This window comes from Hermetia illucens, chromosome 3 (genome assembly GCF_905115235.1).
Source record: "Hermetia illucens chromosome 3, iHerIll2.2.curated.20191125, whole genome shotgun sequence".
Classification (NCBI taxonomy): Eukaryota; Metazoa; Arthropoda; class Insecta; order Diptera; family Stratiomyidae; genus Hermetia; species Hermetia illucens.
The window spans coordinates 94,855,639-94,874,487 of record NC_051851.1 but is presented as its reverse complement, the minus strand read 5'-3'; the positions used below and the strand labels follow the sequence as shown (position 1 = coordinate 94,874,487).

At 40.9% G+C, this 18,849-nt stretch overlaps 1 protein-coding gene across 6 annotated transcripts in view; it reads left to right on the top strand.

The window, feature by feature from the left end:
- Positions 1 to 1,290: 1,290 nt before the first annotated feature.
- LOC119652245 (signal transducer and transcription activator) overlaps positions 1,291 to 18,849 on the top strand; it is a 37,686-nt gene continuing 20,127 nt past the window's right edge. For 2 of the 6 annotated variants that reach the window (XM_038056225.1, XM_038056221.1), the window contains exons 1-2: positions 1,292 to 1,474; positions 18,564 to 18,708. In XM_038056225.1, coding sequence (XP_037912153.1) covers positions 18,584 to 18,708 — 125 coding nt within the window. In that variant the 5' untranslated portion in view covers positions 1,292 to 1,474; positions 18,564 to 18,583. Of the gene's footprint in view, positions 1,475 to 18,427; positions 18,492 to 18,563; positions 18,709 to 18,849 lie in introns of those variants that run through there. The other 4 variants (XM_038056223.1, XM_038056224.1, XM_038056226.1 and 1 more) reach the window with 3 other exon arrangements.

Sequence of the window (18,849 nt, the reverse complement as noted above, 5' to 3'; positions counted from 1 at the left end):
GCTGTTAAAGAATTGCCGCAGTCGGCTCTCCATAAAAGTTACAGCATCCCAAAAAGGGGCTACTTTCAGCTTAAGCTTATTGAGCCCGATTTTTACTTAAATTACATTTTTTAACTTAAGCATACACTCATCTAAGTAATCTTATTACGTCACCTGTTGCGGTGGTTGCTGAAGAACGACGCTTATTGCTTGCTAGAGGCAAAAATATCTTGGGATTGAAGTGGACCCACGACATCAGTTACGTATATTTTTTTAATTTGAATTTATAAATGTTGTTTTTGTTTTTTTTTTCATTAATTTGAAACCAAAATGTCACAAAATCTATATGCCCAGGCAGTACATGTATTTCTGCAAGATAAGTTTGATGCCGAGAGCAAAACGTCGACTCCAGTTAAGGGTTAATGATTTGAAAATTGGCCCCTCCTGGGGCGTCGTAACTTCTTAAAAGAAGTGACAACCACGAGTTTTCCGAGGAGTTTCACATACCGTGTTCATCCCCTCTTTCTCCAGGGGTGGGGTTGGGGAAAAAATTTTATATTTTTGAGATTAAATTACTTCACATTTGAAGCATCATAAATTTTTAAGGGGACGTCTGTCAAAGTTGGAAAATTTTATATCACTTTTGTATGTAATTCTACAACAGCTTTTGTATGTGTGGGGATCCCCTTTAAACTAGACCTAGGACGATGCCTGAGACTTTATAGTCTACATACTTATATGTATTAAATTTCGTATCAATAGGTGTAGCCTTTTTTGAGAAAAGCCCGCGTGGCAGAGAAACAGTAAGCCAATTTTATTACAGAAAGGTTTTGTCTACATAACATCTTTGAAACATGAATCTTAGTGGAGCTGGTATCTTGGAGGATGTGGGATATTTTTTTAAACGTTTGCTACCTTGAACATTTTTCTCTAATTCCCCTTTATATTAAAGTTGACTTAATAATTTTTCAATACGAAAAGCCAATTCACGGTTGTTAAACTTATTAATAAAAACAACGTGAACTTTTTCAGTCCTCCAACTTCAACACACATTATGACTAATCTATGGAATTCCCGGAAAAACTCCTTTTGAGGAATGCATCAAGTGACATGGATGGTGAATGAGAATCGTCATTGATGGAATAAAGCCGGAGAATTGTTGAAAGAAATAAATGGGTAAATTGACATGAGTTTAGTTATTTTTTTATATGATTCTCGCTGATCGGAGAAAAAGTAAAAGAAAACCATTGTTAGGCAGGTTTTCCAAAGCCGATTTTCGTGTTTTCCGGACGCACACTATCGTCGCATATGGCACCACCGGAAACCAATATGGCGGCCGTCGAGGAAAATAACTTCTTGACGCGATATTAGTGCTCGGTAGCTCGGAAAAGTTTATTGATTTGTTATAGTGGCAAGTTTCCTGCATGTGTTTTGATTTTAGACGGACAATAGTTGTCAGTTGTTTAACCCAGCGAACAAGTAGACCCACTCGAAGGTAAATAGTGTAATGGTGAAAATGATAGTCGTGATTAGTGTCGTCGCTGAACGGGCCGTCCGCTGGCTGATGGACGGGCAAGAATGATCTCTGGATTGGCGCACAGATGATTTTCGGGTTCTGCGCTGTTCACGTTCGCTTTCTTTGCTTTGTGCAATATTGGCCGGGCGTAGCTGGGCGCGAGCGGAGACGCGTGCTAAAATGCCGCTGGTGGCGAATGTCATCTTCGAGATGTGTTGAAGCGTAATAGGATTCGGACATTTTGGATTTCAAGTTCAAGTATTTCGCTCTGCTGCTCCGGCCTCAACGCCTGCTCGAGTGGTGCACGCAAATTCTAGAAGTCGAGTGTGATAGCACTGGGGACGGCCGGAACGCGCATTCGGGTGCCTTTGGCTCGGTGTGTGCAGTTCTCGCTCGCGGACGGTTGTTTTTCTTTTGCCCTAGTTGCAGGACGGGTTGGCACTCCAGTCGCGGACGGGTCACGACTTTCTCGCTGCGCTTGTTGGATACAGCAGGGGAGGTGACTGATAAGCGAATCGGGTGGTTACTGCGGGCAGGCCACCTCCTGTAGTCTGATCTCCGGGCTTAAGGCGAATCCTGCGTTCACGCAGTGTAACCCTGGGAACCCGGCCCCGAGCGGCTGCGGCTAACTACGTTCTATTTTTTGGGAGCGAACAGCTTAAGATAATTTGCGATTTCTTTGTCCAGAGACTGCGCTATTCGCTCGAAACCGCTGATATCGCCGCGTTCTGAAAACGCAGGTGATAAGCGATCACCAGGAATTTTCCTTTTCAATCGAATTTCTATACTTTTGCGTCCAAGTCCACTGTGTCGAACTGTTGCAAAGACGAGAAAATCGATTTCGCGGAACGTGGGCATTTCTCGAGAAACTGTCAGCGATCTCATGCATATTTATTGCTAATTTATTTACATCTTGCAACCAGCGAGCGGCTAGCGCCATTCGAGTTGCTCGGGGCCCGGACAATTCGGTTCAAGCTGCAGATAATATATGCAAAGTCGTTGGATCTCGTCTTTTCACGTCAAATGATGGGAAAAATAGTGCTTAGCCTACACAGAAGCAGTTGTTAAGTGATTTCCACTGAATCATTTCCGAATTTGACTGAAATGTGGGGTTTGTCGTCTTCAAGGTTGCATTCGCCTTGAAACTCAAAATTTCTGATGGAAGTCAAGTGAAAAACATCCTCCCATGACGTGAAGTGTCATCAGTGATCCTTTCATAAAGTCACAGTCCGCTCCTGAAAATGCTTTTCCGGTCATCGATTTGCCAATCGCATTTGATCACTTTTCTGAAACGAAATTGTGATGGCGGGGGACTGATGGTTCTGCTAACGCATCTTCTGCGCATTGCGTTTCCTAATGTGGGTGTCGACGTTTCCAGATGTCGAATTTGTTGGTGATGCACAAGCAACAGGTCTTCGAACTTTTGCTTCTATTCTCAGCTAGGCAAGCATTCTTGACGTAACATGGCGTGCGGCGTGACAGCTGCCCAACGCTTTTAATAGTCCTGAACTGCTTGATTATTTGGTGGCGATACAAATGAATTCATGATCCCAGATATATTCTAAATTCCGCGCACTCGTTTCATCCCATCCAACACGAAGTTTCGTGAGATTCTCGTGTGGGGTTTCGGCCCCGCTTCCGAAGTAACTTTTCCCGATTGTTGTGATTAGATCCAAATTGAGGACTTTTGAAGATTTCAGACTGCTGGAGTTATCGGGCCGTTAGGTGTTGGCAGTTGCTTAAAAGCAACTTTGGGCCGTTGAAAAGTATTCCCCACCATTGCAACATGAATGCAAGTTTATGAAAGCAAATATAAGACCTTTTGTTTGTTCTTAAAGAATCTTTCTTGGTAGTAAAATAATTATCGCAGTGGTGGGCTGTTCTAGTCATAAACTCCCTAAGACCGTGACTCATAAAGAAGGGGCAGGGGAGCAGAATCCAATCAGATCAAGTCTCCACCGTCAATGCGTAACGTTCACGAAAGATAGCTGCTTCCAACTCTATAACCAGAGCTCCCTTTGAAGTCTCCAAAAAAATTGTTTATTTGAAGTCCGTAGCATAACCCTAGTAGCATCTGACACACAACCCTGGTAAATTATAGGGTGTGCTAAGTTTGGCGGCATTGTCGAATACAAGCTATTGTGCCTTGTTAACCGCCATATTCCTGTATTCATTTGCCAGCGTCTGGCCGAAGAGCTCTCGTGATCGGGTTTTGCTAGCATCATAATCCGTTTTCGACAACTAAAAGTCGCTGCCGTGATGTCAGTCCCTATCCGAGGCGTTGTTGACGTTTCAGGTTGCTAGCTCACAAATGTCTATCCCTTTTAGTCGCCTCTTACGCCGAGCAGGAAAGACTTTGAATATATTTTTAAGTCGCTGCAAATTCCTTTATTACTGTTCCGCTGGAGATTTATATGTGGAGCTGTTTATAGTCCAACTGATTTTATCCTCGGAGCTGCATAAACTTCAGCTTTTGTCTTCCTCTTTGGCGGAGATGTTCGTCTGAACTGGTGATTCCAGGGTCTCACCAGTATATCCCGTCAAGGTATCTTCCGACTTTTTAAGGAAGTGTGGGCTTTTATTTTCCTTGGTCAGGATCTGAATCTCAGAGATTCACTGAAGCTTTCGATGTTTTGGCAGTAATCCAAGGAGGATCGCTTCCAGGCAGGGCTGATGGCGGATTTGGTACCTTTGGAGGCAGTCTTTGAATGGTTGCTGGTTTTGTGCCAGTGGAAGGAGTTGAAAACTTCCTTAGTCAGTTTCCCGAGAGTGAATAGATTTTGGTTGCACCATGGTGGCAATGTTTGTATTTTGTCGCGCTTGTCTCCAGTTAGTCTGTAGTGTCAATATTATATTTGGGGGACCGGAGATTTATTCTTGATATCTTGACCAAACTTCCTCTTGGGTTCTCTGAAAAGTTAGGAAAGTCTACACTTTTTGGGGTCCCTCTTCATTGATCACCAGCCCATCCATGGGGATCTGGGGGTTTTGAAAGCGCAAGGATCAGACGAGTCTACCTATATGCATACGTCTCCAGGGATTACACATCCTTCAAGTGTCGCTGATTTCAGCGAATCGAAAAAGTCTCTGGGGAAGGAGGAGCGTGGGAGGAATCAAAGCAGGGGTTATATATACGTCTACACTGAATGCAAATAAAGATGATAGAAGTTGGCGGTAATGAATCTATTGCATCTTGTTTTAAAATATTTCCACTGGATTGTACTGTAGCGGGCTCGAAGACGATGGTGTAGAATGCTTTGCTTTTGGCTTAATAATTTGGTGATTGCAATACAAAAGCCAGAAATGGATTACTCCCATTCCCAATGACCAGTAAAATATTTTCATGTATCATTTAACAGAGTGATGATTGTTTTAAGGTTTTGTGTGAAACAATTTTTTTTTATCAAATGAAAGGGCTCAATTAGTACTTTTCGAACTGGTCTCATATTTGGGGTGAAACCTAGGGGAGTGAGGGCTCAAAATATGACCATCAAAAAGTGTAACAGGTCTCGTTCTCAGAACTTATCCAACTGAAAAATCTGAAAAAAAATCACAGTGGTGCATCTCTATGAAATCTAGGCCTTAAAATACATCCGATTCCGATATGTGCACCTATAAAGTCAATAATAGTATATTTCCACGTTTGAGAAATTGACTCGGCAACCCCCTTATGTCCATCTCAGACGTACAAAATTGGGCACCAATGCGGATAATATAACGTACAATTTGATCAAGGTTCGGAAATATGGGTACTATCAATTTATATACGTGCATGTATATATACAGTATTCGGTAATAGGCAATTTGTTTGCTTAGGATGTAAATGTACGCATGTTTTGTAATTTGGAAAAATATGAGGGAATATGTTGAATTTCCTGCTATATACGGATAGAAAAATGTGTGTAGAAATTTCTCACTTAAGATGAACACAAAACCATTATACCCCCGCGAACTTCCGGCATTCCAACTTGTTAAGTTTTTGTTGGAAACAAAACCGTATTATTCGCTGTTTGTCGTTCTGTCACACGCACTTTTCTCAGAAACGACAACCCCCCACACATGTGGTGCATTACATTGCTGCACGTTGGACTGAAGAGGGAGTCCCTATATACCTAAAACGTGAGTGCAAATTTTTTTTCATCGAATGTGACTCGGTGGGGTATTAAATGAAAGGTCTCGATTAGTAATTTTCCAAGCCAATATTAGTGTTAACATTGGTTACAAAGACGAGGGGTGCGGAGGCCTTATAGAGTCAATTACTTGAAGAAACTATCCTTAAGCGAAGAGGATTTTTTTAGTGCATTTGAGTACAGAACTGGACTCCTAATGTGCATGTAAGTTGGACTTTTTTACAATCAATTCAGTAGCAACTTCTTCCTTCGTTCGGAAGCGGAATGGACTTGTCTTCATATCGACTGTGTCATTTTCCCTGTCCATAGGCCTGATTTGAATGGAGTCGTGAGACTCTCAAATCGCCATCTAGCGTATCAAGCTATCGTTGTTTCGGTCGGTATATGTTATACAATGTGTATTATAACATTCGAATCATCATCATCAACGGCGCAACAACCGGTATCTGGTCTAGACCTGCTTTAATAAGGAACTACAGACATCCCGGTTTTGCACCGAGGTCCACCAATTCGATATCCCTAAACGCTGTCTGGCGTCCTGGCCTACGCCATCGCTCCATCTCAGGCAGGGTCTGCCACGTCTTCTTTTTCTACCATAGATATTGCCCTTATAGACTTTCCGGGTGGGATCATCCTCATCCATACGGACTAAGTGACCCGCCAACCGTGACCTATTGAGGCGGATTTTATCGCGGACGGTCATTGTATCGCTCATAGATTTCGTCATTGTGTAGGTTACGGAAAAGTCCATCCTCATGTAGGGGGCCAAGAATTCTTCAGAGGATTCTTCTCTCGAACGCGGCCAAGACTTCCCAATTTTTCTTGCTAAGAACCCAAGTTTCCGAGGAATACATGAGGACTGGCAAGATCATAGTCTTGTATAGTAAAAGCTTTGACCCTATAGTGAGACGTTACGAGCGGAACAGGTTTTGCAGGCTCTGTTGGCTGACAATAACCTTGCGCGGATTTCATCATCGTAGTTGTTATCGGTTGTGATTTTCGACCCTAGATAGGAGAAATTGTCAACGGTCTCACAGTTGTATTCTCCTATCCTTATTCTTCCTGTTTGACCAGTGCGGTTTGATGTTGTTGGTTGATTCGGTGCTGACGTTGCCATCATATATTTTGTCTTGCCTTCATTGATGTGCAGCTCAAGATCTCGCGCCGCCTGCTCGATCTGGATGAAGGCAGTTTGTACGTCTCGGGTTCTACCCATGATGTCGATGTCGTCAGCATAGGCCAGTAGTTGGGTGGACTTAAAGAGGGTCGTACCTCTTGCATTTACATCAGCATCACGGATCACTTTCTCGAGGGCCAGGTTAAAGAGGACGCATGATGGGACATCCCCTTGTCGTAGACCATTGTTGATGTCGAATGGTCTTGAGAGTGATCCTGCTGATTTTATCTGGCCTCGCACATTGATCAGAGTCAGCCTAGTCAGTCTTATTAATTTCGTCGGGATACCGAATTCTCTCATGGCCGTGTACAGTTTTACCTTGGCTATGCTATCATAGGCGGCTTTAAAGTCGATGAATAGATGGTGCAACTGTTGTCCATATTCCAACAGTTTTTCCATCGTTTGCCGCAGTGAGAAAATCTGATCTGATTTGCCTGGAGTGAAGCCCCTTTGGTATGGGCCAATGATGTTCTGGGCATATGGGGCTATCCGGCCTAGCAAGATAGCGGAGAATATCTTATAGATGGTACTCAGCAACGTGATACCTCTATAATTGCTGCACTGTGTGATATCTCCCTTTTTATGTATGAGACAGATAATGCCTCGTTGCCAAGCGTCAGGCATTGATTCGCCGTCCCATACCTTGAGCACAAGTTGATGAACCACTTGGTGTAACTGGTCGCCTCCATATTTAATCAATTCGGGTGTAATTCCATCGGCTCCTGGCGACTTATGATTTTTTAGCCGATGAATTGCACGGACTGTTTCTCCTAAACTTGGTGGTAGCAGTATTTGTCCGTCGTCTTCAGTTGGCGGGACCTCCAATTCGCCGATGTTCTGGTTGTTCAGTAGCTCATCAAATTACTCAGTCCATCGCTCCAATATGCCCATTCTGTCGGAAATCAGATTTCCCTCTTTGTGTCGGCAGGATGAGCACCGAGGTGTATAAGGCTTCATCCCGCTGACTTGTTGGTAAAACTTCCGCGCCTGATGCGGTTGCTCCTTGTACTTTTCTAGTTCACAAACCTTACTCGCTTCTCCGCTCGACGGAGTTCGTGATAAGTTTCCGCGCGTGCCCGCGTTCTTTGAGAATGCAACATTACTCGGTATGCGGCATTCTTCCGTTCCGTTGCTAGCTTACATTCATCGTCAAACTAGCCGTTCAGACTCCTTTTGCGGCTGGGGCCAAGTATGCTTGTGGTTGTATCCATGATAACGTTCTACAGGTGATTGTGAGATCATTTGTTGATGCTTCCTCTCCAGGTCCTCTGTTGACTGCGGTTATTGTGGCATCCATTTCCCTCTTATAGGTGTCGCGGAGGGCTGTGTTGTGGATGGCTTCAGTGTTCACTCTCACCTGATTGTCAGAGGGGATTCTAGGTGGTATTGTTACTCGAGCTTGGAGCACCTTGCCAACGAGATGGTGATCCGAGTCTATATTGGCCCCCCTATATGTTCTGACATTCATCAAGGCTGAGAGGTGGTGGCGTTCGATCAACACGTGGTCAATTTGGTTGAAAGTGGTCCCGTCTGGAGAGGCCCACGTATGTTTGTGGACCGCTTTCCGCGCAAACCAGATACTTCCAACAACAATTTCGTGTGACCCTGCTAATTGAATAATGCGCAGTCCGTTATCATTTGTATTTTCATATAAGTTATGGGGGCCAACGTATCGCCTGAATACGGGCTCCTTCCCTACTTTACTTTTGTTAAAATCCCCAAGTATGATTTTGATATCATATCTGGGACAGACTTCGACTTTGTAGGAGCGTGAACGTTAATGAGGCTTATATTTCTAAACTTGCCTCGCAAACGTAGAGTGTATAGCCGTTCGCTTATGTTTTCAAAGCCGATAACAGCAGGTTTCATTTTTTGGCTGACTAAAAAACCTACTCCGAGCACATGGTTTACTGGATGACCGCTATAATATATGGTGTAGCGGCTCTTCTCCAGGAAACCGATCCCTATCCAACGCATCTCCTGTAACGCTGTTACATCAGCCCTATATTGGGGCAGGGTATCGGCTAGCTGCTTATCAACTTCATCTCTGTACAGGGAGCGCACGTTCCTACCCAACCCCCAACCTGGAGGACCAGCTGGTACAATTTATCTCGTTTTTAGGCGCGGGAGACTCGCTTTCATTCTTCTCCGTCTGCAGCTTTTCGTTAAGAAAGAGCTCCCAGCGGTCACCACGTGAAGGTGGAGGTAGGGTTTGGTAGTAGAGCTGTTGGTGTTGGTTCAGCAGGCGTTTCCCAGGTTTTATGCTCCATCGTGGGTACCAATCCACCTTTCGTCCTGGGACCTATACTACCCTTTGACCACTGAATAGTTAACTAAAAAAAAAATTTCAATAACTTTCGCTTCGTTTTTTTCTAATCCCCTTTGACGAATTTGGAGAAAAAAGTGTATCCACTTTTCCTCTTTTTCCTTTTTGTTTAGAGAATTTCTTTTAAACCGACCATAAATGTCATTAATTTCATGTGGAGAATTTTATAGTCCTCTAGATGGAATCATACACATAAAATCTGTACCTGGAACACAAGTCGTAGCTTCTATATTTGGGTCATTCAACAGTCGAAACAAGTTTTGGTTTTTATCTCTTTAGATTAAATATATAAAGTTAAACATCTCAAATATCTTCTGTGATTTGATTTTTTGCCGATATTAGATGAACTGCCCTTGTTGTGCCGCTTTGAGAAAATTCCTGGAACGTTTACAGATATACAATGAGCAGGGTTTATGATTTCTCAATGTCAATCTTTAGTAACCTGAAAAAGTGTTCATTTGATTCGTTTCCTTAAGTTAGATTTGTATATAACTCAACAGAACTTTCAATGTCAAAGGGCTAATTCCTAACCAAACTAATTGCATGATATCTGCAAGAATTTTGGAACCGTTTCACGGTTCTAAAATTCTGTCCTTTGCTACATCTACTTTCCAGCTTCCATTTAAATACTAAATGAATGATGAATAATGGCCCCATTTGGTTTTTATGGTTCTGTGGAAAACAAAACTTTATTAATGTCAGTTCATTGTCTGTGTATGACACACCCAGAAACCGTTATACCTATTTTCACGAAATTTTGTGATAGATTTTTAAGCAGGTCTTAGTTTTGACATCGGTTGTAAAGGGAATTAGGAAGTGTTCATTTAAACCAAGAAGCCGTTTTCAGAAAGTATCCAGCCACAAAATGTGAAAAAAATCAGGGTGTGATGTTGCCACCTTATGTGATGTTGCCAGTCCACTTGATAGTTCCTCTTTAACTTACTTTTCTTTTAAATGCAATGAGTTTATGGATAGTCGGAGCAGCTAAATGCCAAACTCCAGACTAACCCGCTTTGGGAGCAGCAATTGCCTGGACTCCACAGAATAAAACACGTTGTGATTATGTTTGATAGTTCTAACGAACTATATATTTTCAATTCATAATTCCTATTTTATACAAATTTTACCTATACTTAGTAGGCCTGTACATATGAATTTACAGTATTTTAGAGAAAATATTACGTAGTAGGCAATGATAATGTGGATAAGTTTACAGTATTTTACACAGGGTGATACTTGTGTATGACATCTAGGCCTCAAATACTCTCGAGTTCGATATCGGTCCAAAGGAAGTTAGATTTTGTACATTATCTGCAAGCGTCAATCAGTGGTGACAGAAGGATTCGTATTGTGATTTTTTCTTTATCCTTTGCCTCGTTCACAAGCGAGGTTGCTCGTCGGGATCGGTTGTCCTGTTTTGTTCTATCAAAGGCCTGATCTAGATGCAGCCGCGAGGTTGTCAAATTCCCATCCAGCGTATCAAGTCTGCCGGCCTTTTGGTTGGTTACCGTCGACTTCGATATTTAGACCAACCTTGTGGGCCATTTATTTCATTGTGACTTTACCCTTTTTACAATGAATTTTCACAATGTTAATTCGTTCTTTCCTTGTGTAGCGCTCCTTTTGCAATAACCAGAACAATCATACACGAAACGAAAAACGAAAGTTGACAAATTTCAGAGCCGTTACTTGCAGAAAAAAAAAACGCGACACAATTCAATTCAGGCCCTCTCTTTGAGACATCATATCCTAGTATAGTTGATAGGGAACAGTCTTGAAAGATGCACTTATTCCCTTCGAATTCCTTGAAAATCTGACTGGAGCGGCACGCAATTCAGTGGTGTAATGTGGCCTTAACGATATTCCTCACCTTCAGCTTCCAGAATAAGTAGTCGATTTTCAAGTGAGTATAAGTAGCGGTTCTGGTGAAATTTACTTCGCTTTAAGGTATTGATGACCGAGATGATTTCTTTTATTTTAATTTAAAGAAGATAGTAGTCGGCAGATTGCATTGCATTCGATTGGTTAGACTTTTTTGCCGGTCAAAACCATCAATGACTCTATTTACCATTAATTTCATCTTCAGTTATCTAAGTGTAAATTCGAGGTTTAAATTATTTAGATTAAATTAGACTTCCTTTTTAAGGTTTTGTGTAAACACAAACCCTTATTAAAATCGGTTTACTGTCTGTCTGTCCGTCACACGCATTTTTCTCGGAGACGGTTATAGCGATTGACACCAAATTTGGTAGAAAGGTGGGAACTGTGAATGCTCACGCATACAGTGAATTACATCCTTTTACGTTGAATTTAAGGGCGGTCCCCATACATGCAAAAGGGGGGTGTACAATTTTTTTTCATCAAATATAGCCATGTGGGGTATCAAATTAAAGGTCTCGATTAGTACTTTTCGAAGGGTGGGGAGCGTGGGGGGTTGAAAATAATCAATTCTTTAAGGGGGCCATTCTCAGAAATTACCAAGCCGAAAAATCTGAAAAAAATCAGGAAGCTGCCACTATATGGTGCCTGGGCTCCGAAATACCTTCCATGCCGATATCTGTTTAAATAAAGTCAATAATAGTATATTACTACATTTTTTTGTAATTGGTTAGAAACCCCCCTTAAGTTCATCCTAGTACCATGAAATTTTGCAGTGATATAGGCTATAATATAGAGCTTGATCTTACCAAGTTACTAACAAAGTTATAATACTTCAAATTTGTTGCTTCTTTGAAAATTGAAAACTACGGATGTCAATATCACCCGAAAGTGGATACTCTCACATAATATATGGCTATATTACGTGCTACGTACTAAGAAATACACAAAACCTTTCGTACCTGAAGGGTTCAGCTTCCGGTTTGCCGATTTGTTTATATTCGCTTGTGGTATTTATTATGATTGCAAATACCGATATTTCGGAAACTACCTGTTCTTTTCATCAGTGTCCAAGAAAAAAGCAAGTTTTAAGTATTTCGGATAATCAATTAATCTGCTTTTGAGTCTACGTTGGCATTCAGGTAATCTATCATGATCACAATGTCAACCTTCCGACACTTCTCCTGGATTAATTTCAGTTTCTTATAGAAAATACTCTTCTCTTCTATTTTGGAGGCTCCTGTTAGTGGCATTGGCTCAGCAATGGAATGCTTCTCAGATTGGACTTGTGTGAAAGCGGTCTTCAGAGCCCTCTTTAGGACCATGATTTTTTTCGCTGGATTTCTCTTGGAAAAAAAACAAACTTTCTGGTGGTTCTCGGAAACGCTGCTGAGGAGAATATATACATTCAAAAGATAAATATTCAGAAGTTTGACAATTTTTGAGTCGCGGATGGCGTGCAAAATGAAATTACAAAAATTTTGCAAGCCGTTTCAGAGATGCATAGATCTTGATTGGCCATTCAGACGGGAGTGGCCTTGCCATCCTTTTTTAAATGAGTTTTGCATTGTTTTTGGCAGAGTTCTGTGATAAATCAGATTGAATTGGCTTACCATTTGGGATTTAATGAAACCATTATGATTAGTACTAAACTGATAGTGGGTGAAACGTGAATTTATCGCAGTCTAAGACGTGTATGACGTCATCATCATAAAGTGAACTCATATGAACGGCGGAGTTGGATATATCAAGGAATATTTAAAATTTTTAGCTATGTACGAATGGAAAAGCGTCAAGCGTCCAAGATGAACACAAAACCTTCATACTCGAAGCGTCAAGCTTCGGGGGCTCCGACTTGTTTGGGGAAAAGTGTTTATTTGCAATATGCAAATATTAGCATTTCGGAAGCCATGACTCAATCAAACTTGCTAGAAGCACTAAGTAAGGAAGTATTTGGCATCCGAAATACTGGCATATGCGGACTCTAAATAAACACTTTTGCTTATAAAATTATCAAGTGCGATAGTGAATCTCGTTATTGGCCACAAGCGGCAATAGAGTTCGATTTGTGTTTTATTTTATCGAAATCAACACTTCTATGTTTCATTGATTGCTTAGATATTCGAATGTTTTTATAAAACGAAATGCGATAACCATAAGTCCTAATTGTGGAGATATGTTGCCTTCGCTTCGCGGTAATCTTTTGCACATACGAATTGGAAACATTATTCAATACGCCAATTTATTCTTATCTTGCGTTATATTTATGCTCGAAGGGGCCCCCTCATTTTTTTTAGCCATTAACAACAATAAAGGGGTTTTTACAAAACGGAGCATCGTGAAAAAAATGGAATATAGGATGGAAATAAAGATTCGCTCTGCTTTTGGTAGAATCAAAAGAGTGTCATTTATTTCGATCGCATTGAAGGAGGAATTTTCGGGGCCAGTTGTTATGTTATTTTGTTTAATGACAATTTCCGATCATGTTCTAGGAGCTCCTTCCTTAAACGACCTGATCGGTTGCTATATTACAGCGTGTGAACCAAAGGCGAAGAAATACACACTTCATATGGCGGCGTTCAAAGAATCCTTGTGAACGAATTGAGCATGAGGAAGGGCTAAGCACGTTGGGTACCGAAAATGTGAACCGAGGAGCAAAAGGAAAAACGAGTCGACATTTCCAAGGAGAAACTCTGAAAGTCCCAAGCAGATTAGAATTTTTTTTGTAAATTTTCATGGCCATGGATAGGATGTTGATTCACCGACACCGAAGAATATCAATGGCCAAAGTCGGCGGATCTAGCTCCTGGTGACGTCTTTCTCCTCGGTTCAAGAAATATGGTGCCTAGGCTCCGAAATACCCTCCATACCGATACCTGTTAAAACAAAGTTAATAATAGTACATTACTATAGTTTTTAGTAATTGACAGGAAAACCCCCCTTAAGTTCACTCTAGAATCACAAAATTTTGCAGCAATATAGGCTACAGCATAGAGCATGGTCCTGTCAAATTTGGTGAAAATCACACTATTACTAATAAAGTTATACTAGGTCAAAACTGTCGCTTCTCTGCAAATTCATACTAATGAGACAAATGCACACTCAAATCTCTTTATAAAGGAAAAACACAAAACCTTTCATACCTGAAGCGTTGAGCTTCCGGTTTCCCGACTTGTTTAACTCTAATGTCTTTTACTTTCATTATTTAGACGTACGTTTGTCGATTTTCTCACGATATAGAATCTCTCCCAAAACTAACCGATTTCTTTGGTTTGAAAAGCATGGTGCATTTCTTGGCACGAAATTAGGCAGAAAGGTTTAAACTGTGAATTGCCATGCATGTTATCAGCGCATGGATAGAAATTGAACTTAAGGGGACCCCCGTACTCACAAAAGGGGAGTACATATTTTTTTCATTGAAAATTTCCATGTGAGGTATCAAAGGAACGGTATCGATTAGCACTTTCAGTTTTGACATTAATTGCAAACGGGAGAAGTGCGGGGTTCCAAAAGTGGTGGCACTTTAAGTATTCGTTCTCAGGAAATACCCAACCGAAAAATCTGGAAACAATGATGGCTGAGCTCTGGAATATTCTCCGTTACGGTATTTGTTCAAATTAAGTTAATAATATATATTTTGAAATTTGACGGCGCACCCTCCTTAAGTTTTATTCTAGATTCGCAGCAATTATATAGGTTTTAATATGAAGTATTATATTAGAAGGTCAGGTGGAAATCCTATTATTGTTAACACAGTTCTAGTAGGTCAAAATCTCCTCTTTCGCTTCAAATTACTACTTCCTAACTGACAAAATGTCAGTATCACATCGAATTAAATGCAACCATTGTGTAGATAAATACTCTTACATAAAGATTCAATAAAACCTTTTGATACGTGAAGTGTCATACTTTTGGTTTTCGGCTTGTTTCGATATTACAATCTTTTTCGTTAAATCTGGTTAATATGATAATAAACTTATTTTAATATATGGGTATAGGAAAAGCACAATTGATAGAATTAGGAGCCACAACGCCTCCAGGCATAAGTTGAGCATATTAAGTACCATTTTTCCTGTTTTTAAGGTTTTGTCTGTCACACCAGATTTATTCGCCAAAATGCAACTATTATTAGTAAAGTTATAGAAGGTCAAAATTAGGTATTTCATGTGAATTTATGGCAGACGTGTATGACGTCCTCATCATATAAAGCGAACTCATATGAACGGCGACGTTGAAGTTTAAAAATACAAATATCAAGGATTATTATGAATTGGAATTATTTACGAATGGATAAACGACTACTTTTGTAGCAGATATAAATCCGGTACCGGTTTTTTTTACGGCTACCGCGAGGTGTGCTCTCTCCACCTGGGAACTAGATTCTGATAGACTTCTGATTTCAAGGTTTCGGCCCAGGTTAATTAACATCACAATTGTTCAGCGCTGTGCACCAACGGAGACTTTCGATGACATGCAGTTCATGGGTGATGAGTTCTGAATGAAAAAGTGGGCTCGGACACGTGATGGGGAACCACAGCCTTGACGAGCTTAACGATAATGGTGAGAGGGTTGTGACACTTCCTGAAGAGGCGTCATAAGATCTGGCTGGCTGCATTAATTTGCAGATCATCGAAGAAAATTTGGAAATGCAGTCTTCTCAACGAGATCAATTTGAGACTGTTCTGTGCAGTAGGGGGAAAGTGACCCCTTCTGTTATTCGAAAGCTCCAAGCATTCGCGCATACTTTTCTACGATGTATCATCGGAGTACGCTTGCTTTATACTATTTCGAACAATGATCTTGGACGCACGGGCCAGTTACTCGTTGACGATATGGTGGGAAGACGGAAGTGGCACTGAATAGATCACACATTAAGGAAGGGTGACAGTTACATTGCTAGCTACGTTATGCAGTGGGACGCACTTTCTCCAGATGGCCGACGAGTCGGTCTCTCCAAGAGCACTTGGCGCAGAATTGTAGAAGAGGAGTCCGGGTGTCGCGGGAAGTCATGGAAAGCTTTGAAGCGGATTTTAGTGGATTGAGTACAATGGCGCATCGTTGTGCTTGACGCGCTATACCCCATCAAGGAGTGAATAACAACCATATAAAGAGACTTCATTTCCGGATGATCAGGTATAGATGAGATTCTCTTCCTGAGTCAGGAAAAAACCCTTGCCATGAGAGAATTCGATATCTCGATAAAATTAGTAAGACTGATTAGGTTGGTCTTGACCAATGTGCGAGCAGGTTCACTTTCGAGCCCACCGCTGGCTGTCCATGATATGTATGATCTGTTATGAGTTTAATGGTCCGAATAAAGATAGTTTCTGCAGCAGGTGTGTAAGGGGGGGTTAGCTGGCAAAACCTATGAGCGCTCAGAAGCCAGTGGTCCATTTTACGCAATTTTTATTAGCTCAAACCAGTCGTAGGTTCTAACAAATGCGATGTCGGTCGTTGTAATTCATACCCTTGGCGGGTTCTGAATTGAATATAAACGAGCCAAATGCCACCAGTTGCCGCTTTCGGTCGCGCTGCTCTGCAGGGTAGAGGCGCTGAGGCAGCGTCTGATCAGATCGCCTCTGCCCTGCGATCGAAACCTCATAGCAAATAATAAAAATTTTTTAGGAGAATCCCTCTCTTGAACATGAATCCAGGTAGTGAAGTTTGGCCTGTCAAAATGCCAACAATATTTCTGCAAGTTTTCCTGCATTTGACAGGATACACTTTGCAGCACGTTCGTTTAGTTCTGACAAGAAAAGTTTGGTGTGTCTAGTAGAGATTCTGTCGCCTGTCATTATGGGAAGTTTGTTCTCAATTTTTAATAGTAGGGAGCCAATGCTCCTGACACTCTAATTGTTGGTTCCAGTCGTGGACATGGAGGAAATTAAACCTTCTTTTGCTAAGGCATCCGAGATTTCACCGCGCCGAACCGGTATTTCGAGACTTTTCAGCAAAAGTGATAAGCTAATTTGTCTGACGTTGGATGGATTTGGATTTGAATAGTCACCTTTCTCATGTTTAGGTATGAACACTGCCTTAGTTTTCTGCCAAAAGGTAGGCGCGTAATCCAGGGGGGGGGGGTGGTTATACAAATTTTTTTCGCCTAATGTATCCGTGTAGGGTATCATCTCGATTAGCACTTTCACAAGCAGGTTTACCAAATTGCAGCAACATAGAAGACAGTACCGCGCACAATACTGCAAAGTTTCAGGAGAATCCTGCTATTAGTTTTCAAAGTTATAGCAGTTCAAAGTTATCCATATCGCGCGGTTTTTTTTACATCTTAAGCCATGCCATGACATTCGGGTGAAATGTTAAAGTCCCATATATGAAGAAGCTACTTCTTCCCAACCCTTTGCCTCTATTAGGTGAGACTTGTTTAAGGTTTTGCTAGGTTCTAATGGGACAAATGTCCACCAAATGTTTTTTATAAAAGAAATATCCAAAACCTTTCATACTTGAATCCCGACTTGTTTGTACCTGTTTTAGGTGAACTTCTTCCACATCTGCTAATAATGTTAAACTCCTAGCGTGAAGCGTATGGAATTGACTATAATGGATAGAGTACTTCTCAGAGCAAATCAATGGTGTGATTGGCTGCTGAAAAATGGTATGCACTTCAATTTTAAATTACTCTGCAAGTGCAACTGCCTCGCACTCAAAGTTCCTCACATAGGGAAACACAAAACCTTTTATCTTTTATCTGAAGTGTCCAGCTTCGGTTTCCCGACTTGTTTCCCTTACGTCGGAATGTCCAAGGTGTTAAACAGGTGTCCCGACAAGCAGTTTTCAATTATTAATTTTCCCGCCAAAATACATCAGTGTCGGGGAGGAGAGTGCTACTCCAACCAGTACGATATATTTGGCAGATTAGATTAATTCCTGATATAAGCGTTTGAGGACCTTCAACTATATAGTGCCATTTGCTTCGTAATTTGATTTTCTAGAAATGGATTCTATTTAAAACTTTGTTCTGATTAATTTCTTGAAACACAAGTTGCCACAGAAAGGGACGCCTATCGATATTTCTATTTCTAGAAAATATTAAACTTCTTATAAGTTCATGGAAGTACGTTTGTCACTATTGTGTTTGAATTATGTTCTTATCGCCAATAATTTATAATGTGCAGAATTATCGTCTGGATACAGCAACATTGTAGGCAAATTGATTTCGATCCGTTAATTTTACCAGAATTTACTTATGGAAACTGATTAATTCAGTTTTTACTGTCTGTGTTTCCCGAAACCCCCGGCTTCCAAGTATCAATATTTATTGATAAATATTTTTGTCAATCATAACAAAGATATAACTGATACTTGTCTGCATTTATAAGTATTTTTGCGATAAAGATAAGCGAGCAGTTCTTTTTATATAAATTTCCTAAGTAAACTGGAAATTAAGCGAACAGCACGTTTTCCTTTCAGTTTTGGCTCGTCGTCGGTTATATTTACTTGATGCTCTAATATTCGCGAACGCTGGATAAAGTGAATACTTTGGATATATTTGAAACTACTTGTACTATCATCAAGTTTGAATTATTTTTAATTTTTTCTTAGGTGCAATTTAAGTCGGAAAAATGAGTTTGTGGGAGAAGATCGAACAGCGGCCGGAGTTCAAACAGGTTATGCAGGATTACTACCAAAGAAAATGTCAATATGAACTGCGATATTTCTGTGCGAAGTGGATTGAAACTACGATACTGTATGTAGGGTTTTCGATATTGACTAGAACGGACTTTTCTCGACTGTTCCTTACTGGTACTGTTTCATTAATGCCATAGAATAATTGCTTTCTCGTTTTCTTTGTAAGGGCAGCATGTAGAGAATTCCGTTCAAGATTGTG